The sequence below is a fragment of the Gopherus flavomarginatus genome, chromosome 2 (assembly GCF_025201925.1).
Source record: "Gopherus flavomarginatus isolate rGopFla2 chromosome 2, rGopFla2.mat.asm, whole genome shotgun sequence".
Classification (NCBI taxonomy): Eukaryota; Metazoa; Chordata; order Testudines; family Testudinidae; genus Gopherus; species Gopherus flavomarginatus.
In genome coordinates, this window is record NC_066618.1 from 161,929,200 (window position 1) to 161,953,719 (window position 24,520).

Below are 24,520 nucleotides of genomic sequence, written 5' to 3' on the forward strand. Positions count from 1 at the left end.
TCTCATTGATTTGCTCTGTGGACACGTTCCTGCTAGGAACAGAAGTTCATTTCACAACCCCATGAACCCGCAGTGCTATATAGCCTTGCTGTGTACCCTGTCAGCTGAGTGGAGCATGCAGAGAGCACACGCTAACTTGAATGGTCAGTAACGTGTCCCCATTGCATCTGGACAGGGCCAGCACGTGCTCCCCCCTACCCCCCATGTCCTTCCTGTGTTTAATCTCACAGGGTGGGAGTGTTTATCTGGCCTTGGGCAATCACTCAGCTCAGAGGCCTGTGGTCATTCCACAATGCTTACCATTTGCTAAGTTTGGCCAGAGCCAGGCAGGGCATTCATGTTAGACCAGCCCATGACGCCCAGGCACCAAGCAGAGAGTCCTATGAGCACATACCGGAGTGGGGATATATATCCCAGTGCGTGTGCTGCAGAGAGAGTGACCCTCTGCACTAAGCCTCTGCATCCACAGTCCTGATCTGAGTCCTGCAGCTTGAGCCCCTTCATTTGTCATGGGGGTGGGAAGGAATAAAACCCTCGCTCAAAAGTGTCTTGCCTAGCAGCAGAGGCAGAGATTCCTTGGGGTGAAGTGGACGGTTACCTGGCACCAGCCCTGCTCGCTGGTGAAGCTTCTGTTCCTTTGCTGGGCCTGCAGCGTACCTCCTGATTGCTGCAGTGTTTGAACAAGCAGGCTCCGGGATGTTTGCCTGGCAGCAGCCTCAGCTGTGCAAAGAGATTCTGAGAACAGCAGCGAGGGATGGAGACAAACCAGGAAAACAACGGAGGACCTCTGCGAGATTCCTCCCAGATGCACCACTCTGCAGCCCCCTGGCAGTGTCCCTCACTACCAACAAAGGAGGGGGAGCAAACAGCCTGCGAACACTGGCTAGGGATATTTGCTTTCCCATAGCACCTCCCTTCTGATCCAAACACATGTCTGTCACACACATATAAAGAAATTCAGCTTCACAACCTGTGCTGTGGAGCAGGTCATTCTCACTGACACTGTTTTAACAGAGGGGGAAACAGAGGTACTGGGCAGGAAAGTGGCTGCCCAAGGAGTGAATCAGTATCAGAGCTGGGGCTAGAACCCAGGGACCCTCTCCTGGCATGTGCCCTCTCTGAGCCAGGTAGGTCTTACTATAGTTTACTGGTGTCTGCTAGCAGTGAGTGAACAGTTGGTCCAGCTGTGCCAGTTAGAGGACTTGGTTTAACCGAGGTCAAGAAAAATTCCCTTCTGTGCTGAGATCAGGCTAACATCAGTGTTTGGAACATATCTCCTGCATGACAAAAAACGTCATGCCAGAACGCAGCAGAGCCGGCGGCTTTGAGGTAACAGTACGGCGCTGGGGAAGGGTTGGAGCCCTGGGGCATTCTGGGGAACAGGGAATATGGTGCAGGGGCTGGGCATTAACAAACAACTTGAGGGTTCTTTCTTCAGCATGCATCCTCCTCAGTGCACCATTGTATCCCTGCTCCTGGGCCTGGAGTCAGTGAGCTTTCTGCTCCTGCAGTGAGTACCTCGCTGTATTCCAAGCTCTGCTACATGTCTGTTGCTTGGCCCCTACTTCCGAGTGGCTCCCCCGCTGCTCGTCACCTTAACCGCTCTGCCTCCTCCCCCTTGGCTCACAGGGCGAGTGTGTAATTACAGACTTGGTGAGCACCGAATCCCTGCTAGTCACAGCCCTACCAGCCGCGAGGGCTGTCAGTACCACGGGCTGCATCTGTGCAAACTGAGCGCAAAGGCAGAGTGCATCCCGGGCTTGCTGGCCGAGGGGAGCGCAACAAGAACGCTATGCACCAAGGCACACAGAGGATGGAAACAGCAGATGGTGCATGGACAGGGGAGAGAAAGACACAGAGAACTCAGGTATAAGTGAGTTATAAAAAGAACTAAATGAGTTCGTGGAGAATAGATCCATCAATGGGTATTAGCGAAAATGGTCAGGGATGCAACCCCATGCTCTGGGTGCACATAGCCTCTAACTGCCCGTTGCTAGGACTGAAGAGTAGGGAGGGGATGGATCACTTGATAATTGCCTTGTTCTTTTCATTCCCTCTGAAGCATCTGGCATTGGCCAGGTGAGAAAACAGGATCCTAGGCTAGATGGACTCTTGGTCTGACCCAGAATGGCTGCTCTTATGTTCTTTAACTGTTGGTGGAGGGAATCAGAAAAGGGAGGGAGCCAGCATCCTTGGGAATAGAAAATGGGGGTGATGGTGGTTCAGATATGGGGAACAGAGGAATCTGGAAGGGGATGAGGAGGAAAGGGACTTTTTATATCAGAGCATTAGGCAAGTGGAATAGATTGCTGGGAAAGCAGATGGGGAATGTGGGACCTGTTGTGTGATCTTCAGGAAGTCTCTGCCTCTCCGTGGGCCTCAGTTTCCCCTCCTGCCCTTTATCTGTGCTGAGGAGTCTAGATACTAAATAAACAAGACAGATAAAGGTAGAGGACAGGAAGTATTTGCCTTCTCTTTTTTACAGATGGGGAAACTGAGGTGCAGGACAGTGACTTGCCCAAGGTCACACATTGCTGGGACTAGAACCAAGGTCTCCTGAGTCCCAGTCTAGCACACTGGCCCCTGCCCCTTCTCTCTCCTGTTTTGTAGCAAGCTCAGCATTTTTGCCCTCTCCTCCCTTTGTCCACAACTTCTCTTGTCCAAGACTCAAGGCCTTGCCCAAGACTCAAGGCCTTGCCCAGCTCTATTCTCTGCCTTAGTTTTTCCCCTTGCCTCCTTATCCTACCAGTGCAGTCCAGGATATCGCAGGCGAACAACTGCCCAAGGCAGGAGACACTGGGCAATCGGGCTCACTGACATCAGTGCCATTAGCCCGAGTCGCTCACAGGCTACTTTGGGGTTGGGTAGAGAAGTTAGCCATGTCCATGGGGAAGCTACGGGGACTGAGGAATGAGAAGGCTATTTAGGAAGTGTCTCAGGGATGGGATAATGGCCGGGTGGCTTTGGGTCTTGTTTTGTAAATCTCTGAGGTTGGCACGCCCATTACATCTGGATCCCACAAAGCTAGAAAAATGCTTCTGACTTGGGTACCTCTGAGCTTAATCAGAGCCCACTCAACAATGAAAGGAGCTCAGCTGAGCTCTCTGGAATTCTCAGGCCAGGAAGGACCATTGTGATCACCTAGTCTGACCTCCTAAGTGGTTCCCAGCTAACACATGCTCAGAGATGGGTCATGAAGGGGAGATGGTCTGATCACCCCAAAAGAAGGAGGGAGGGGAACTCTCCTTATGGGGGTGGGACTCATCTTCCTACTGCTCCTGCTCCATTACTCCGAACAGAACAGATGCTTCCCAGCTGCCAGGCAAGGACGCAGGGCGAGGAATCAAACCTAACACATGTCAAAGCCTCTCTGGAAGCAAGCAAAAAAGGAAGGATATTTATTAAACAAAGAACGCTGCAAGGGGACACTGAGGGGACTTGACACACATACACACACGCTCTCCCTATTCCTCGAGTTTGAATTCAATCTGCAAATTCAAGTCAACTATGAAAACAGAACTGGAGCCAGCAGAGTTAGTCACTTACTGAAAGAAGAGCTGCTGGAAAGAAAAACATTTGGAATCTATTCAGCAGGGGTACCAGATTTTTTTTTAATCCTTCCCCAGTTCTTCATGATCAAGGTCATCTGCATGGAAACAGGATCTTCAGAGGTGTGAGCAGGTTTTTCAGGAGGAAGAACCAGGGACCAGCAGAGTGCCCCCTGTGGCTTGCCTCCCCAAGCACGCGCTTGGCATGCTGGTGCCTGGAGCTGCCCCTGGAAAGAACACTGTTTGTGGTGCAGGGACAGGACTGGGAGCAAGGACTGCCGGGATCAGTTCCTGGCTTTGCTGTATGACTGTAGGGTTAATAACACTGACTAACTCCCATCGTGCAGATGGGGAAATTGAGGCACAGAAAGGTGGCGTGGCCTGTCTAATGTCACACAGCCAGTCATTGGCAGAGAGAGGAATACAACCTGCAAGACATGTCTCCTGAGCCTTTCTCCTCTTATTGGAAAGCTGGGAAAGAACCCAGGAGTCCTGACTTCCAACCCACCCCTCAACCCCAGTGCTCTAATTATGAGACAACACTCCCTCCAAATCTGGGAATAGAACCCAGGAGTCCTGACTCCCAAGTCCTCTGCTCTAACCACTAAGGAACCATTGGCCAGCACAACTTTGCTGGTCACAGATCACACTGCATCACACACTTGACCAATGTAGCTAAGATAGGAAGTATGGCAAAAGACCAACCTGGCTTAACCAGGAGATCTTCAATGATCTAAAAATCAAAAATGTGTCCTACAAAAAGTGGAAACTAGGTCAAATTACAAAGGATGAATAGAAACAAATAATACAAGTATGTAGGGACAAAATTAGAAAGGCCAAGGCACAAAATGAGATCAAACTAGCTAGAGACATAAAGGGTAACAGGAAAACATTCTAGAAATACATTAGAAGCAAGAGGAAGACCAGGAACAGGGTAGGCCTGTTATTCAATGAAGGGGAAAAAATAACAAAGAAAACATGGAAATGGCCGAGGTGCTTAATGACTTTTGTTTCAGTTTACACCAAGAAGGTTGGTGGTGATTGGATGTTTAACACAGTGAATGCCAGTGAAAATGAGGCAGGATCAGAAGAGGCTAAAATAGAGAAAGAACAAGTTAAAAATTACGTGAACAAATTAGAAGTCTTCAAGTCACCAGGGCTTGATGAAATGCATCCTAGAATATTCAAGGAGCTGTCAGAGGAGATATCTGAGCCTCTAGCTATTATCGTTGGAAAGTCATGGGAGACAGGAGAGATTCCAGAAGACTGAAAAAGGGCAAATATAGTGCCCATCTATAAAAAGGGAAATAAGCACAACCCTGGGAATTACTGACCAGTCCACTTAACTTCTGTACCCGGAAAGATAATGGAGCAAAAAATTAAGCATTCAGTTTGCAAACATCTAGAAGATAAAGAGGTGATAAGTAACAGTCAGCATGGATTTATCAAAAACAAATCATGTCAAACCAAGGTGATAGTTTTCTTTGACAGAATAACAAGACTTGTGGATGCGGGGGAAGTGGTAGACATGGAATATTTTGTTTTTAGTAAAGCTTTTGATATTGATATTGTCCTGCATGACCTTCTCATAAACCCACTAGGGAAATGCAACCTAGATGGAGCTACTATAAAGTGGGTGCAAAACTGATTAGAAAACCATTCCCAGAGAGTAGTTATCAGCGGTTCACAGTCAGGGCCGGCTCCAGGCACCAGCACAGCAAGCAGGTGCTTGGGGCAGTCAATGGAAAGGGGCAGCATGTCCAGCTCTTCAGCAGCAAGTGCCTCGGAAGGACCTGCCGCTGAATTGCTGCCAAAGAATGAAGCGATGTGGTGTACAGCTGCCACCGAAGTGCCGCCATTCATGGCTCGATTTTTTTCTCACCACTTGGAGCAGCAAAAATGCTGGAGCCGGCCCTGTTCACAGTCACACTGGAAGGGCATAATGAGTGGGGTCCTGCAGGGATTGGTTCTGGGTCTGGTTCTGTTCAATATCTTCAGCAATGATTTAGAGAACGGCGTAGAGAGTACACTTATAAAGTTTACGGACAATACCAAGCTGGAAGAGGTGGCAAGCGCTTTGCAGGTTAGGATTAAAATTCAAAATGATCTGGACAAGCTGGAGAAATGGTCTGAAGCAAATAGGATGAAATTCATTAAGGGCAAATGCAAAGTACTCCACTTAGGAAGGAACAGTCAGTTGCACACATATAAAATGGGAAATGATTGCCTGGGAAGGAGTACTGCGGAAAGGGATCTGGGGGTCATAGTGGGTCACAAACTAAATATGAGTCAACAGTGTAACGCTGTTGCAAAAAAAGCGAACATCATTCTGGGATGTATTGGCAGGAGCGTTGTAAGCAAAACATGAGAAGTAATTCTTCCGTGCTGATTAGTCTCAACTGGAGTACTGTGTCCAGTTCTGGGCACCACATTTCAGGAAGGATGTGGACAAATTGGAGAGAGTCCAGAGAAGAGCAACAACAATGACTAAAGGTCTAGATAACATGGCCTATGAGGGAAGATTTTAAAAATTGGGTTTGTTTAATCTGGAAAAGAGAAGACTGAGAGGGGACTTGATAACAGTTTTCAAGTGTATAAAAGGTTGTTACAAGGAGGAGGAAGAAAAAATGTTTTTCCTTAACCTCTGGGGATAGGACAAGGAGCAATGGGCTTAAATTGCAGCAAGGGAGGTTCAGGTTGGACATTAGGAAAAACTTCCTAACTGTTAAGCACCGGAATAAGTTGCCTAGGGAGGTGGTGGAATCTCCATCTCTGGAGATATTTAAGAGCAGATTAGACAAACACTTGTCAGGAATGGTCTAGATAATTAGTCCTGCCATGAGTGCAGAGGACTGGACTAGATGACCTCTCGAGGTCCCTTCCAGTTCTATGATTCGATGCCAGAAAAACTTTTAAATGTCGACCAGGCCTGAGTCTCTTGGTGCCTCAGTTCTCCCCCTCTGTGAAATGGGGAGAAGAGCAATTGCCTGCCTTGCAGGGGTGTTGTGTCACAGTTACCAGGCTAACTGCACCTCGGACCCCTTCTGGCCTCTCCAAGGGCATCCCCTCTCAGGCCTTGGGCCGTCACCTCTCTTCGGGTGGAATCACACAATTCTCTGACCCTCAGATTGGACCCTGGACTGCAGCCCCAGATACTAACTGTGATTGCCTCATCAGGGATTTCCTCTCTGTGGGGAACGACACATGCCAGAGTTACTGTCAGTCTCTCTAGAGCACCAGCCCAGGTTCAGGGAAAGAGGACATTTTCTTTTCTTCCCCAAGTGCCTCCTTCTTCCAGCCTATGGTGCTGCCTGCGCTCAGGCCCTCCTCTCCCAGCCTGAAACTGTTTGTGTGTGGCTGACCCCAGGAGACCTCATAATGAGTCAGTGCTGCCCGAGGCCTCTCTATCCATTTGCTCAGTAGTCATGGAGGTGCTGGGGCCTTGTCTCAAGCTGTGATAGTATCACATCTTCAAAGGGCCAGGCTGGGTCAGTGCTTGGACTGGAAACCTCCAGGAAGTACATACGCTGCTGATAAACCAGGAGGAGGCATTCTCTCCTCCCAAGCAATGTCTAGTATGATTCTAGGTTTTGCCTTAAAGATAAAAGCAGGTAAGAAATGCAGTCCTCAGGCAGATCAACCCCTGGAAATAACTGGTCCTTTCCTCTTCCATTCAAACAGTTCTTTCACCCACAAATTAAAGACCCTTCAAATCTTTCCAATATAGTTTCTCTTGCCAATCTCTCCTCTTCTGCCTGTGCTGCTTGCTGGATGCTTTGTTCTCTCCTTTCCCTCCTCTGCCAGAGAGGAGAGAGAAATCTGCAGGAAGTCTCTGTCCCATTCTGTCTCTAGCACGCTGAAGCATCCTTCCTGTCCAAGTGCATTGCATGTGCTCCCTGTTCCTGCCCAGCAGCAGTGCTGGTTGATAAGCCTCGGGAAGTCCTGCGTCCCTTTCGACATGACCCGCTGGCATGAATTAACAGCAGGAGGATTTCCCAAGCTGCTGGCAGCGCTTACAGAAGGGCAGATGGGAGGTGCAGCCAAGCCAGGCATGCAGCCCTGTGCTTCGCCATGGGAAATCCTGCCAGCTCGCCCCAGGATTAAAACCCTAGTGATCAAAATTCAGCACGCAACTAAAGCTTACCTATTATTAACCACATTGCCACCACCATGCCCTCCCAAAGCTCCAGGATGAGAGCTGACCTCTCCCCAGTTCCGTTTATTATAGAATCATAGCAATGTAGGGCTGGAAGAGACCTCATAAGGTCTTCACTCCATAACCCACACTGAGGCAGGAGTAAGTCCAAGACCATCCCTGACCAATGTCTAGTCAGAGGACACTGCAGTGTGAAATGAGCTATGCCCATGCACTAAAACAAAATCCAAATGTCATGGTGTGGAATTCACAAGGTCTATGCACCACTTTAAATCTGCAAACAATGCACTGATAGAGGAGATCCAAATGTCAAGCTGTGAAATTCACAAGGCCTATGCAGCGCTTTAAATCTCCAAACAAAAGCCTCGTACTGGCTTCTGCTCAGTGAGCGCACTTTACCCTGGATGAATAAATGACAACAGTTGGAATAGGTCTGTGCATCATGATGAGAAATACAATTGTAACAAGTGACTTCAGTTGACTCAACATGGAAACTGGAATTTAGGTCAAACGCCGCTCCCCTGCAACCAGGTGTGTATGGCCGAGATACCCAAGGTATGATCTGGGACGTTCTTGCATAGGCAGATGGTGGAGTTCACTAACTCTCCCAGTTATTTGGGGGATAATCCTATCTCATTCCCAGTGATCAAGTATCCCACACATTTTGCTATCCTGGATGCTCAGAGATCCAGAAATCAGGGCCCACGAAATGTTATCACACCCTGACATATTGGAAGGACATTTTGACCAGCAAAGGGTCCAGACTAAACTCCTGGAACAGAACGCCACTACACTTCAGAATGGGAAGATTCAAATCAGCCCTGACTCTGGGAAGGGGGGGGGAGGGTCCAAAATCTGGACCCATGTTTTCCAGCTTTGCCCCTAAAGATGTTACATTACAGAGGCGGGGTTACTTCAGCAGCACATCAGGCTGATAGGAACTAGTCACACAGGGCCAAACCCACAGCTACTGTCCCTCTCTAATGGCTCAAGAGACACCAGGAGTTTGTTTTCATTGCCGAAGAGCTCAACAACTGTGTACTAACCTCCCAAGGACAATGGCAGCACAAACACTATCTGGTTAGCACTTAATAGGGTGTTGTGTGTTCAAAGCTCTGTTGCAAATGTTAAAGCAGCCATGTGCACAATAAACCAGTAAGGTCGGTCAGTATCAATATCTCAGTTTCACAGCTGGGGAAACTGAGGCACATAGCTGCAAAGGGGTTTGCCCACGGCTGCACACAGCAAGTTAGTAGCAGAACTGGGAGCAGAATCCAGACCCCTATGCTCTAGCCATTAGACCACATTTCCCTCTCAGGGATAGCACCCAAGAGCCCTGACTGCCAGTCCCGCCCACTCATTCCAGCCACAAGTTCACACTTCCATCCCAGACTTGGAAAGAGAACCCAGGAGTCCTGACTGCCAAACTCCTGCTTATTCCTCTAGCCCACCATGTTCAACAGGAAACAAAGCGATATTTAGTTGACGTATAAACGGACTCTGTCACAAAAGATTGACTCTGGCAGCAGATGGGCCCCCCACGGGACTTGCTAATCCCACGGGCAAGCCACCCTATAAATACAGCAATTGTACAGAGCAGCATGTACAGAGATATACAAAAAATAAACAAAGCCCTACTAAAACAAGACACCTCACTGCACAAACAAGACACTGCACACTGCCGCAGGGGAGGGAACAACCCACATGTGAGGATGCCACTTAATGTCCAGCTGGAAGGTACTTCAGATAGGACAGTATTGAGGGTATGAGAACCTATACATAGTAAAAAAGAATAGATGGACACTGTTATCCCAGCCCAACAGGGAGAGTGAATGCCACAGCTAAGCTCTCCTCTCCTAGCGTTGCCAGCCCCCGGGGTTGAAATCGAGGGGGTGTTAGTCTGAGTGCTGCAGGGGATCCCGGTGCTTAGGACAGAACCCACAGCACACACAGACTCCCATGCAGCTCACTGGTCCTGGCATTTACCAAGGGGCCCCTCAGGGCTGTGGAGTCTGGACTGCTAACTGACTGAATTGGCCTTGTCAACACTGGTTCTCCACTTGTAAGGTAACTCCCCTCTCTACAGGTGCCAGTATATTTATACCCGTATCTGTAATTTTCACTCCATGCATCTGAAAAAATGGGGGTTTTACCCACAAAAGCTGATGCCCAAATACATCTGTTAGTCTTTAAGGTGCCACCGGACTCCTCGTTGTTTTTGTGGATACAGACTAACCCGGCTACCCCTTTGATACTGAACAGCTAAGGAAGCAGCAGCTGCCATGGCTTTGGATCAGAGCTGGGGAGGTTTATTTTTACAGGAGGTAAGAAGATGGACTGCAGGACTGGGGCCACTGTTTCCATCTAGGGAGCGGGCACAGCTGTGATGTGGGAGCTTTGATGCCAAAGCTGGCGGTACCACAAGCCTGGCTGCATTTCTCAGGAAAACGCCTATTGGCACCACAGCAGGGTCTGGGCCAGCACCACCCTGGGGTGGGGGTGGAGGGAAGTTCTGCAGCAGGGAGAGATGGCAAGGGGAACATTAGGGCAGCCTCAGGATACCCTTGACATGAGCTGTGCAGTGAAAACCAAATCCATTTCTTGGCTATTCCCACTGCTCCTTCTCCATGTGGAATTTAAGGGAGCCACGGAATAATTCCAAGTGCCAAGGAGTCAGCTGTTTCTGGCTGCTGCTCTTAAAGTCCTAGGAAACTTACTGCAGCTGGTGCCTTGAGAGAGAAAAAAAAAACAAAAACACACAGACTCTCCCAGAGCCTTGTGGGATATGTAGTTGGCCAGGCCAGTCTTAGCAGAGGAACTGCTTCCCTGTCCTGTAGGAAGCAATGGGCAAGCTCCCATCTGACCCCTGGATCCCGAGTTACACTTGAAGCTAATCGAGTGATGAACTCTTCAGGATAGGGCCTGTGTTTGTACAGTGTCTAATGGAGCCTGATTCAGATTGGGGCCTCCGGACACAGCCACCATACAAATGGCAATAACTCAATTAGTCACATATGGATCCAATAAAGGTGGGGGGCAGGGCTCCAGCATGCCGCTCCACATGTCTCTCACCACACAATGGACCAGCAAGCACAATCAGAAGGAACTCCTCCGGACCTACCTCTTGTCCAGACTGACCTTCATTAATTTAATCAACAATTAAACCCCCCTCTCCTACGCACATGCACAAGGTGATGAAGTGGAGGCTGAACAGAACAGATTTAAAGGGACAACTGGTTCCTATGTCCAGAGCACAAGGTTAGGCTCTGCAAGATCTGACCTACTGTGTGACCTTGGGCAACTCATGGCTGCTCTCTGGGCCTCAGTTTCCCCTCCTACCTTTCATCACTATTGTCTATTTCAATTGCAGGCTCTTTAGGGGCAGGGAGCATCTCTCATTCAATACAGCACCTGGCACAATGGAGCCCTGATCTCAGCTGAGGTCTATAGGTGCTGCTGTAATTTAAATACCACCCCCTTAGCCATCTCCTGGCCTGGCTTGCTCAAGGAAGATAATAAACATCATTCTAATACAATAATAACCACAATTAGAGGGTGCTTTGTATGATCACAGTGATACACACACAAATTCAGCCCTACTCCCACAATCTAATCTGCCCCAGGGGACCCCAGCACCCATAAGGATACCATTGTGGGTTTAGATTTTAAAATCTCTCTCTGTTGGTTGGTAAAGCATCATGTTAAACTGATTAATAATCATAAAGAGCGAGATAATATTACAGTGAGATAATATTACTACTGAGGCTCTGTAGGGCTCTTTTCCTCATCAGATCTCAAAGCACTTTACAAAAGACCGGCCTCATTATCCCCATTTTACATATGGGGAAACTGAGGCACCAGCAGTGAAGTGACATGCCCAAGGACAGGCAGCAGGCTAGTGGCAGAACCAGGAACAGAGCTAAGTCTCTGATCAAATAACATGTCATAATCACTAACTGAGATAACACTCCTCCCACCCAAAATCCCTCTTTATCAATCTTAATCCAATCCCCACCCTTAACACCACTAGGCTTTTCCGCTGTTGTTTCGGTTTATACAGTTGCCTGGGAGAAGGAAAGAACAAAAAGTTTTGCAAACTCTTTGGGTCCCGATTCTCCTCTCGCTTACTGGGTTTTGGAGCAGGATCCCCACCCCCTTCACACCGGAGTGAGACAGGAGTGAAACCGGTGTAAACGAGAGGAGACCTTCAGAGATCTTAGCCAAAAAGCCGTAGCTACTAGTGGGCCAGATGTGCCGGGGACATGGGGGCGATCCGGGCTGGAGGAGTTAGCCTGCTTTGACAGCTCCTCCTGGGAAGCGGGAGAGCCCCCCCGCCCCCGAGCCTCTTCCACGTCCGAAGTATAAACAGATGGGTGGATGGATCCCCCCAGCGTAACCTCGTGGCAGCTTCCTTCCCCGTCTCCCTTACATGAGGTATGATCAGCCCCCCTTCCCCTGCCAGACCCAAACCCTCCCCACAAAGAAACCCAAAACTCCTCGGGAGAGGAGGAGGAAAAACTCCGGTGCGGGGGGGGGGATTCATTTCCTGCAGTACAAAGTGGAGGTGGGGGGAACAACCCAGAAAACTCAAGTCTCCAGCCCTGGAGCTTTTCCCTGCCCGAGGCTGTGTCTGCCTGGGCTCTGCTCCCTCCCAGCCCCAGCAGCAACTTTGAAAGTGTCCCTGAAACACCCCCCACGTCCTGTTTCTTTTGTCTGCAGCTGCCCTGCCAGCCAGGCAGTCTGCATGACCCAGGCTCACCCAGCCCCTGTCCTTCCATGGCCTCGCTGCCCCCACACAACCCCCCAGCCGCCCACCAAAGGACGCGGTTGCACAGGGGCTTGGGAGCCGGGGATCCCTTTGGCCCTACCAGCTTTGCAAGGATCCTTGTAGTCAATGGGCTCAGTGTCTTCCTCTTCCTCCAGCTCATAGGTGTAATCGGGGAAGTCCAGGGCTCGTCCCAGCACCGCGAAGGACAGGAGCAGCCAGCACGCCCTGGCCCCGGACATGCTGGCTGGCGAGTCCCGGGCAGACGCGCCTCGGGACCGAAGGGAAAAGCGGAGCGGGAAGGAGGGGGAAGGAGAGAAGTGGAAGGAGATGGGAGGGTTTTCCCCCCTCGCTCTCTCTTTTTTTTTTTTTTTAGGGAAATGAGAGCCGGTGGGGGCGGGTTCAGGCCGGGAGCTCAGCCCCTCCAGCCTGCAGAGTTTGCTCGCAGCCCTGCTGGGAACCGGGCCAGCCTGGGGTGGGGGAGAAGCGGCTCCCGGAGATGCTCTTGCATCGCCGCTCACCGGCCAGGGAGCGCCCTCCGCGGGGCCTCCGGGCACCCCTCGCCGCTGCGCTGGGATCCCCGCCCGTCCGGGGCTGGGAATGCCCGGCATCCCGCGGCATCGCTGCGCGGCGTGGGGCCGTCATACCCCGCCCCCGCGTGGGCACCGGGGGCTGGACCCGGGAGGACCCGCTGCTGTGCGCTGCCCCCTTTAAGTGGCAGGTTTCTATAGGGCGGCAGCGGGGGGGGGGGTCTAACCTGTGACCTGTGTGTTCTGACCTGTGAGCTGATCTCTGAGCTGCGGGGCCCCGGGGAGCCCCCTGCCGTGGTCCTGTCCCCTCGCCCACTCCTTTGGATGCGGCTTCTTGCAGCTAAGCCCAGAGAAAAGGGCAACCCCAGGCTGCAGGGCTCCCAGCTGCCTGAGGAGCGATCAGGATAGCTAGGAAATGCTGCCCCCTCTCTGCTCCGGCCCTTGGTATGTTTACTGGGGAGGGAGAAGGACTGGGAGACTCATCCCCTGCTGTGATCCCAGGGCAGGTCGATGAGTGGCAGGGCTTGAGTGCCATGGGATAGACCCTAAAGCAGCTGCTTGCTGAGAAAGAAACTGGGAAGCCTCCTTAGCGGTCTGTTGGTTGCTTTTAATAGGGGCTTGCATTGGGGTCTCCACAGACAGGCATGAACCAAAATCCTCACTCCAGCCATTCCCAGGATCCGAGCATCACAAGAGATTCTCCCCCTGCCTCCATGCAAAGAGGGTGCAAAATGCTGCTGGTGGTGTGAGGGTCAGTTCTGGTGGGCTGGAGTCTCACACTCACTTTTCACAGGTGTAAATGGCTACCGAACTGGGATTACATCTAGCCCCCGGGTTGGGAAGGGGAAAGGATGCTTCCCCAGTGTCAGAGGAAATACAGGGAGGAGTGCTGTGCCCCTGTGAGTTCTCCATCTAGGAATCTAGCCATCCCTCCCCCCCCACAGGGGGAAGTTCCTCAGATGCCTGGCACTCATTTCAGTAAATGCACTGAGCATGGGAAGCACAGTCTCTGCCCTGTGAATCTGTGTCACTCAGGGGCCTGGTCTGGAATGGGACTGGCGAGTTCATAAGAGTCTGATTTGGACTGTGTGAACCTTTGGCAAGGAGCCATCAGAGCTGCAGGGGGCTGCACTCTTTTGCACATCTGGCTCCGCTCACAGTTTTCTAGCAGCCCTTCTCACAAGGTGAATTTCATGCTGCTGAGATGTGCTGGCCTGACAACCCTGGAGCGGAACACCCTCTATCCCTGGAGCTAGCACAGAGCTGGGGCAAGCGTCCCCTGTACACACACTGGGCCCCGCCAATGCTCTCAGCCTCGGAGTTCTCCCTCAGTCCACTCGCTCCTGGACCTCCCTGCTGGAGCCACCCAGGCTAAGCAGTGCCAGCTGCAGCAGGGGTTTCACCTGCACACGTGTGAGGTACACACTTGGCCCCATAAGAACCCACCAGCTTGTTCTGACACAAGGCCAGTACCTGTGCAACATGCTTCTCCATGCGGGACTGATGCACAGGGATGGACTCTACCCACTGGAGAGGGTGTCTGAGCAGCTAGGGGTGCTGCTGAGCCCCAGTGTTCAGCCAGGTTAACAGCAGGGAAATCACTGTAGGGTGACTGGTGTGCTGAGGGGAGGGGGACTGTACTGTGCAGAGGGAGCAGGGCAAGGGAATTGCTTGGTGGTGCTAATAGATGTGTGTGTAGGGATAAAGCCAAGCCCTGGCAGCAGCCAGAGCAGGGAGAGATGAACAGCCTTTACATGTGCAGGGAGCTCCCTACATGTGAAGTTGGGCCCAGCACCCGTGTAATGGAGGTCTGTGGGCGACATCTACAGGTCAAGCCCTGTCCCTTCAGGCCTCTCTCATGGCTGGCAGCTGCTGGCTGGCTTGCACGATGAACCTGAGACCTGGTGTTGTCAGAAGCCCTTTCGAAGCTGAGCCCTGGGGAGCAAGCTGGCTGCACACAGAAGGCCTAAGGAAGCGGGTCCCAGGATGGCAAAGGGACAAGCAAACATTCCCTGTCCTGCTCCCAGATTGGGACTAGTCCCCTTGACTTGGTTGAGGCTTGGATCTCCCCAGGTTGTGCCCAATCTGCAGAACAGCAGTGGGATTGTGCTTTTAGGTTATTCTCCACCCCAAGAGCAGCTATGACCAGAGGCAACACATCTCCCACTTTGAACAGATCCTTACCTTTCCTTCCTGCCTCTAGGACTTCCTTGGCTGCATGATGGGTCTGGCAAGATGTGCCATGCATCTCAATGCATTAGCAACTGCTGGAGTAGTAGAAACCTTTAGCTGCTATAATAGAGCTTGTGCAGACACTTTTGTAACTTTTACCCTGGGCTAGGCCATAAACTGCAGTCTCTTCCCAGCAGCCCTGGATATCACACTTTTGATACGGTGAGTATGTGCAGGTGTGTATATGGGCAGGAACAGAGGTCTCACTTATTAAGGTGTGTGTGAGGATACTGTTTTATATATATATATATCAATGTGCTTATGATGCTTATGTGTAGGTGTGAGCAGTGTCCATACCTTTGAATTCACTAATTGCCCTTGTCTCTCTTACACCTGCAGAACACAACCCTGGCTGTACAGAAGACAGAAAGCAGAGTTACCTCTGTGAAGATGAGATGTTGTGGGGGTTTCTTCCCTGTGGTTCTCAGTGGCATTTCTACTGCATGCTCCTCTGAGAAGGACTAGATCGCTGCCTGTATCAAACACTGAACACCGGCTCACAGAGCGGCTGGTGGTGCTGATGGGAGAGGGATGCCTTCCCCTCTCACAACTATACTGTCTTGTTTCCAAATGGTTTGGCAGAGAAATGTATTTAAAGTGGTTAATATTGTTATTTAGATTATGGGGACACAAAAAGGTCCGCACTGAGCTCAGAGCCCCATTGCACCAGGGGCTATCCACATAGAGAGAGACAGTCTTGTTCCCGGTCTTCCTTTAGCATCTATCCCCCGCCCTTCTCATTGTAGTCTTTTCCTCCCTCCCCTCCACTGGACGCAAAACACCATGTTTCCCATCCCAGGCCAAACCCAGCTGAGTCCAAGGGATTAAGGGAGGCCTAGGTCTGGGAGCGAATTCAGGCAGCACTGGGGGGAACTGCTGCAATGCTGTGCAAGGCCGTGATTTGTGAGGGTTGGCCACTGGCCAGCACTGGGATCAGCCCAAGTAGTGGCCACTAGGTAGAGCTCCAAGCTTGCTGTTGTCTGTCAAGGGCAGCACACATGCAGGGCTGAATTGTTACTAATTTGTATCACCATAAGTGCCTGGGAGTCTGAGTCCTGGACCAGGTCCCCATGGTGCCCAGCACTGTACAAACAGAACAGAGGGATGGTCCCTGGCCCAAAGAGTTTACAAAACCCATACATCTCCCTTAAAATCAATGGGCAAGATGTGCATCCCCATGTTTTGATGGGGTAGGATAGATTAGGGGTTCTCAACCTTTTTCTTTTTGAGGCTCACCCCAATATGCTATAAAAATTCCATGGCCCACCGGTGTCACCACAATTGGTTTTCTGCATTTAAAAGCCAGGGCCAGTGTTAGGGAGTAGCAGGGAGGGCAATTGCCTGGGGCCTCAAGGCCCATCTCCCCCTCCCCCCAGTGAAGCTACATTACTTACCCTTTGGCTTCAGCCCTGGGTGGCAGGACTCAGGGCACTGGACTTCAGCCACATGCAATGGGGCTTTGGCTTTCTGCCCAGAGTTAGATTCCGAGCCTGCTGTCCTGGCTGGGATCGGTGGCCTGGGCTACACACGATGTCAGACTAGGTGATTTAATGGTCCCTTCGGGTCTTACACTCTGCATGCTGTGATGCACTATGCAGCATACAGTGTTCCAATTTGCTAAGGACTTTAAATGCACTGTGAACTGCTCTTGGCCCTTTTCCATGACTAGGCCCACAACAGTGCACAGTGGCATCACAGGGGCTTGGCTGAGCTGCCTGAACTCACCAGGTTCACTGACCACTGCTTCTGCTTTCACGTCCCTAAGGTGATGCTCCTATAGGACCCAATCCTGCTCCCATTGAAATTGATGGCAGATTTCGCAGCAGGACGAGGATTGTCCCCAGCTTGCAAGTACCTATGATTTGGAAGGGAAGTGTATTGAAAGTGGTGTGACAAAGTTCCTCCTCTACCTTGGTGGGTCCTGTGCTTATTGGCAGATTTGCTCACCTCAGTGCTCTACCCCACAGTCTGGATCAACTCCTCCTGCGTCTGATCAGGAGTTGGGAGGTTTGGGGGGAACCCGGGCCCGCCCTCTACTCCGGGTTCCAGCCCAGGGCCCTATGGATTTTCAGCTGTCTATAGTGCCTCTTGTAACAGCTGTGTGACAGCTACACCTCCCTGGGCTACTTCCCCAAGGCCTCCTCCAAACACCTTCTTTATCCTCACCACAGGACCTTCCTCCTGGTGTCTGATAACGCTTGTACTTCTTAGTCCTCCAGCAGCACACCCTCTCACTCTCAGCTCCTTGCACCTCTTGCTCCCAGCTCCTCACATGCACCTCCTCTCTTCTGGCTCCTCCCCATCTGACTGGAGTGAGCTCCTTTTTAAACCCAGGTGCCCTGATTAGCCTGCCTTGATTGGCTGCAGGTGTTCTAATCAGCCTGTCTGCCTTAACTGGTTCTAGCAAGTTCCTGACTACTCTAGTGCAGACCCTGCTTTGGTCACTCAGGGAACGGAAAACTACTCACCCAGTGACCAGTATATTTGCCCTCTACCAGACTCCTGCACCCCACTGGCGTGGGTCTGTCACATATCCCTCACCCCTGCTCAACACCAAGGGGTTGGGCAGCTTGGGAAGCCAGACAGTGCACACGTGACAAGCCATCAGCATTGCCGTGACGGCTCCCTGATCTGTGTTGCACAAGGAACTGGAAAGGTTGGAGGGATAAGAACCACCTGGTCACCCTTGTGTTCTTCTCCTTGTTCCGTTGCATCCGTTGAAGAGGGGCATTGTCGGTCACAAGGACAAATCTGCGTCCGAGCAAGTAGTAGCGCAATGCTTCCATGGCCTATTTTACGGCCAGGCACTGTCTCTCCACCACTGCATATTTTTGTTCCCTCGGAAGGAGTTTCCTACTGAGGTAGAGAATTGGGTGATCCTCCTCCCTGACCATCTGTGACAGAACGGACCCAACCCTACTTCCCATGCATCTGTCTGCAGGATGAATTCCTTGGAGAAAATCAGGGGCTATCAATACGGGGTTACTGCAGAGGGCAGTCCGTAGGTCTGTGAATGCTTCCTCTGCTGCGTCAGAGCATCTCACCAGATCAGGTCCACGGGCTTTCACTAGGTCTGTCAAGGGGCTTGCCCTTGTGGCAAAGTGGGAGATAAATCGTTGGTAATACCCCACTACACCTAGGAATGCCCGGACTTGTTTCTTGCGAGGTGGTCGGGGCCAATTTTGGATGGCCTCCAATTTGTTCACTTGGGGTTTTACCAGACCTTTTTCCCACAATGTAGCCAAGATATTTGGCCTCCGTAAACCCTACAGTGCACTTGGCAGGGTTTGCTGTAAGGCCAGCTCACCTGAAGGTATCAAGGACTGCCTCCACCTTCTCTAGGTGGGTTCCCAGTCTGGGGTATGAATGACCACATTGTCCAAGTAGGCAGCAGCATAACTGTTATGCGGGCATGATGGCTTGTCCATGAGGTGCTGGAAAGTAGCTGGGGCCCCATGTAGTCCAAAAGGGAGGACAGTATATTGAAAAAGACCCTCTGGTGTAGAGAACGCAGTCTTTTCCTTTGCATCTTCCGCAAGGGGAATCTGCCAGTACCCCTTTGTCAAGTCTAGGGTAGTCAAGTACCGGGCATTCCCCACACGGTCCACTAGCTCATCTATGCGAAGTATGGGATACGCATCAAACTGGGATACTTCATTTAGTCGCCGGAAGTCGTTGCAAAACCTTGTGGTGCCATCGGGTTTGGGCACCAGCATGACTGGGCTGGACCACTGACTGTGGGATTCTGTGATGATCCCCAACTCCAGCATTTTTTTTTACTTCTGCTTTTATTTCCTCTCTTTTGGCTGCTGGCACCCGATAGGGCCTCATTGTTATTCTGGCCCCAGGGTTCGTGACGATGTGGTGATATGTCTCGGTTGTTCGACCTGGTTTTGTCGAGAACACATCTTGGTTCTGGAAGATCATCTCAGACACCTCATTCTTCTGGTCTGGTGTTAAATCGGGAGACATTCTCACCTGTTTGGAAGGCTTGTTTTCCTGGGTTAAGTCTTTTCGGATAGTTATGCATGCCTCTTGTGCATGCCAGGGTTTCAGAAGGTTGATGTGATAAATCTGTTCTTGTTTTCGGTGTCCTGGCTGCCGCACCTTGTAGGTTACTTCCCACATGGGTTCAACCACCTCATAGCGCTCCTGCCATTGGGCCAGAAGCTTGCTTTCTGCCGTGGGTACCAACACCATCACCCGATCCCCTGGTTGGAACTGTCGGACTTTTGCCTGGCGATTGTAATAGGTTCTCTGGGCCTCCTGTGCCTTTTCCAAATGTTCCTGTACAATAGGGGTGACACGGGCTATCCGGTCTCGCATCTGTATTACACGTTCTATTATATTTCTCCCCTCATTGGGTTCCTCTTCCCAAATCTCTTTGGCGATATCTAGTATGCCACGGGGGTGATGTCCGTATAATAACTCAAGTGGGGAAAACCCAGTTGAGGCCTGAGGTACCACCCGGATAGCGAACATAAGGTAGGGCAGTAGGGTATCCCAGTCCTTCCCGTCCCGACTTACCATCTTCCTTATCATAGCCTTGAGGGTTCGATTAAACCTTTCTACCAACCCATCAGTCTGTGGATGGTAAACTGAAGTTCTCAGGGTATGTATATGGAGCAGTGTACAGAGGTCCTTCATTAGCTTTGACATAAATGGGGTTCCTTGGTCCGTTAATATCTCCTTTGGTAGCCCCACTCGGGCAAAGATCCCCACCAGCTCTTTGGCTATCGTTTTAGAGGCTGTGTTCTGCAGGGGGACAGCTTCTGGGTAGCGAGTAGCATAGTCCAAAACAACAAGTATATATTGGTGGCCCCGAGCCGTCTTCTCCAGGGGTCGCACTAGGTCCATGGCTATTCGCTCAAAGGGGATGTCTATGATGGGAAGGGGCACTAAAGGTGCCCTCAGGTGGGGACGGGGATTGTGCAGCTGACACTCCAGGCAGGATGCACAGTACCTTCGCACTTCTTCATGTACTCCAGGCCAGAAGAACTGTCGTAGGACTCCTGCCAGGGTCTTCTCTACCCTCAAGTGCCCCCCAAAAAGATGACTATGTGCAAGACTTAATACAGCGTTCTGGTGTTTTTGAGGTACTAAGATCTGCTGCACCTTCTGCCCCTGTACTGATGCAACTCAGTATAAGAGATTCTTCTTCATTATGAAGTAGGGTCCTGGTGCCTGTGTTCTCCCTTTCACGGGGACCCCATCTATTTCAGTCACCTCCTTTCTAATGTTGTTGTACCTTGGGTCTTCAGCCTGCTCCTGTCCAAAATTTCCTCTTCCGGGGCTAATCTGCCCAAGATCTAGGGGCCCAGTCTCTGTAGCTTCTACTGGTTCAGAAGCGTTAGGGTGGGGGTCAGACTCAGGAGCTTCTCCCTCCTGGGTGGCCTCCTTTTCAGCTGCTCGGGTCCGCCTACCTACGAGAGTGACCCTCTGGATTTGGGCCAGTATTCGGGTTCCCAAGGCCTTAGCTGCCCTCCTTTCCCTTTTCGACTTTCTACCATGTCTGGGAATGGAAAATAAATCTGGGGATATTTCAGAGAAGACTGGGGGTTGACAGTCTACTGTGGATGCCTCACTAACTTCAGGATTCCCCTCTTTCTTCAATCATCCTACTGGGAGTAAGTCTCCAAACCCTGGGAAGTCCTTTCCTATAAGCACCCGGTATGGGAGTTTAGGGACTACACCTGCTGCTACCTCAGTAATGTTCCCCTGAATCTCAATTTTTACTGGGATGGTGGGGTAATAACCAACTGTCCCAGGGACGCATGTTATCCTCGTACGCTTAGCCCGCAGCAGCTGACTACACTTCACAAGCTTCCCCAAGACAAGCGTGATAGCACTCCCTGAATCAACCAGTGCCGTGGTCTCTATCCCATTTAGTTTTACTGGTCTGGTGTACATATGTGGGGTTAGTGAGACCCCCACAAGGTGGATTAGGGAGCATGGGTCTGCCCAGTTCCCCAGGTTACACTGCATAGGCTCCTCAGCATTGGGACACTGTGCAGCTGTATGTCCCCACTCCCCGCAGGCATAACATCTGTATGGGGCCTTAGGCATTCCCCGGTCTCTTGATCTGGGCAATCTAATATCTCAATCCTCTTCTCTCTCAGTGCTCTGACTCTTTGTGGCCTCTCGTGAGCCTTCAGCCCCTCTCTTTTTCCACCTGGCTCTCCTGGTGGCCCCTTCACTCGAGTTCTAGGGCTTAGTGCTGCTAGTTTAACCCGAGGTGCCTCTTCCTTAACTGGTCGGGTCAGCTCCCTCGCCGTCCTTCGCCTTTGTACCAGTGCAACAACCTCATCATAGGTGGAGGATTCGTTCTGGCTTACCCAGGCACAAAGGTCTGGCAGTAGTCCCCTCATGTATCAGTCGATGACCAGAACCTCTAGTATCTCTTCTGGACTCCAGGACTCCGTTCGAAACCACTTTCGTGCAAGATGGATGAGGTCATACAATTGGGACCGCGGGGTTTTATTTTCCTGGTACCTCCACTCGTGATACCGCTGGGCCCACACTGCAGTCGTTACCCTGGATCTGGCCAGGATCTCTGCTTTCAGCTGGGGGTAGTCTGCTGCAGCCTCTTCAGGCAGATCATAGTAAGCCTTCTGGGCCTCTCCACACAGAAATGGGGCAAGGATGGTAGACCACTGATCTCGAGGCCAGGCCTCCCGTAGGGCTGACCTCTCAAAGGCCAGAAGGTATGCCTCTACATCATCCTCCCGCGTCATTTTCTGCAGCCAATGGCTGGCCCGCATGAACTGCGTCCTATCATGGCCGTGGTTCAGCTCTGTAAGGTCTTTACGTGGTTTACCAGTTCTCGCAACATAGCTCGGTCTTGAGAAGCCTGGTCCATCAGCAGGTGATTAGTCTCTTGCTGCAGCCGCACTGCCTCCTGTTGGGCAGCTGCCTGGACACGGGTAGCCTCCTGCTGGGCAGCCGTAGCTTGTATCAATGCACTAAGTCTTCTATTGTGGTGAAAAAAAATAAACCCTCTACCTTTTTTTTTTAATTTTTATTTTCTTAAATCACCCTCCTTCTTCTGCCACATTGTGCACACCAAGATCCCACCCCTGACACCAGTTGTGACAAAGTTCCTCCTCTACCTTGGTGGGTCCTGCACTTATTGGCAGATTTGCTCACCTCAGTGCTCTCCCCCACAGTCTGGATCAACTCCTCCTGCATCTGATCAGGAGTTGGGAGGTGTCACGGAGTGTGGGGGGGGTCTGGTCCTGCACCCCTCTTCCTGGGACCTACAGTGACTCTCAGCCAGCCAGTAAAACAGAAGGTTTATTGGACAACAGGAATGCAGGTTACAGCAGAGCTTGCAGGCACAGTCAGGACCCCTCAATCGAGTCCTTCTGGAGTTTCAGGGTGCTTGGGTCCAGCATAGGATCCCCTGAATTCCCCTCATCCAGCCCAAAACCGAAACTGAACTGCCTCTCCTCCAGCCGGCCAATTCCTTTGTCCAGCTTCCCAGCCCAAGGTGCTAACCCCCTCCCCCCTACCTGGCTCAGGTTACAGGCTTAAAGATCCTGTCCCTCACCTAAAGACATCCCCAGCTCTCCCATCCCCCAGGCAGACAGCCTCTACTCCCCCCTTCGAGACTGAACTGAGTGGGGTCACTCTGCCCAGTGCACATCTCTCCCCCCTTCGAGACTGAACTGAGTGGGGTCACTCTGCCCAGTGACCTGGGGAAGTTCAGGGCCCCTCCCCCTCCGGGACAACGCGTCCGCTATCAGGTTGGCACTTCCCTTCACATGGACCACGTCCATGTCATAGTCCTGCAGGAGCAGGCTCCACCTCAGGAGCTTGGCGTTGGCTCCTTTCATCTGATGCAGCCAGTCAGGGGAGAATGGTCGGTGTACACAGTGAAGTGTCGCCCAAAGAGATATGGCTCCAGTTTCTTAAGGGCCCACACTATAGCCAGGCATTCCTTCTCGATGGCCGCGTAGTTCTGCTCCCGGGTTAGCAACTTCTTGCTCAGGTACATGATGGGGTGTCTCTGCCCCTTTTCATCCTCCTGCATTAACACCGCCCCCAGTTCCGTGTCTGAGGCGTCAGTGAACATCATAAAGGGCTTGTCAAAATCTGGGTTTGCCAGAACTAGGCCACTAACCAGAGCCTCCTTCAGCGCCAGGAGAGCCTTCTGGCACTGCTCAGTCCAGATCACCTTGTCTGGCTTCCCCTTCTTGCACAGCTCAGTGATGGGGCCGTGTCATAAGCAGATTGTTAAGGGTTAATGTCTCTTGTACCTGCAAAGGGTTACAAGCAGGGAACTGGACACCTGACCAGAAGACCAATCAGAAGACAAGATACTTTTAAATTTGGGCGGAGGGAAACTTTTGTGTGTGTGCTTTGTGTGTTGTGTGTTCTTCTCTCGGAGGGTCTGAGAGAGACCAGACATTACTACAGGCTCTCTAAGTTTCTTTTCATAGAGTAAGAAAAACAGGCGGTTTAGGCTTTTTGATTGTTTTTTACTCTATTTGCAATTGTGGATCTGGCTGGTTAACTTTTATATGTGTAGTTGCTGGGAATATTCTGATTTGTATTGGTACTGGGGGGGAAAGTCTCTTTCTGGTGTCTGTAAGCTATAGGACCCTGTAATATTTACATCTTGAAGTTACAGAAATAATTCTTTACTTTTTCCTTCCTTTTATTAAAAGATTTCTTTTCTTTTTTTTTTGAGAACCTGATTGATTTTTTCTTCCTTGTTTCCCTTGTGATATTCCAGGGGACTGGGATACTCACCAGGATGGGTGGGGGGGGAGACGGGAGGGGGAGAGATAGAATCTCTCTTTGTTTTCCTTGAATCTGTTTGCCTCTTTGTGGAAGGGAAGGGAGATGCTTCTCTGTATGGTGATTTAGAGGTTAGATCAGTATCTCTCAGGATAGCCCAGGGAGGGAAATTCTGAGAGGGGGAAAGGTGGGGGGAATGGTTTATTTCTCCTTGTTTTAAGAACCCAAGGGATCTGGGTTCTTGGGTCCCCAGGGAAGGTTGGGGAGGTCAGAGTGCCTCAAAACACTATATTTTTGGGTGGTTGGCAGTGCTATCAGATCTAAGCTGGTAATTAAGCTTAGAGGATTCAGGTGCTAGTATCTCATTTTCTGAACTCTAAGGTTCAGATCTGAGAAGGAATGCTATGATAGGCCGGCTATGGCACTAAAGTGGGGCACGAACCTTCGATAGTACCCCACCATCCCAATAAAGGCCTGGACCTGCTTTTTGGTTTGGGGAGCGGGCCTGTCTCTGATCACCTCCACCTTGGCTGGTTCCGGCTTTAGG

At 51.1% G+C, this 24,520-nt stretch overlaps 1 protein-coding gene across 3 annotated transcripts in view; it reads right to left on the bottom strand.

Moving 5' to 3' along the window:
* BMP1 (bone morphogenetic protein 1) overlaps positions 1 to 12,869 on the bottom strand; it is an 87,620-nt gene extending 74,751 nt beyond the window's left edge. Inside the window, exon 1 of one of the 3 annotated variants that reach the window (XM_050939891.1) lies at positions 12,573 to 12,867. In XM_050939891.1, the coding sequence (XP_050795848.1) occupies positions 12,573 to 12,711 (139 nt within the window). In that variant the 5' untranslated portion in view covers positions 12,712 to 12,867. Of the gene's footprint in view, positions 1 to 12,572 lie in introns of all 3 variants that reach the window. The other 2 variants (XM_050939892.1, XM_050939893.1) reach the window with 2 other exon arrangements.
* Between the last annotated feature and the right edge of the window lie 11,651 nt (positions 12,870 to 24,520).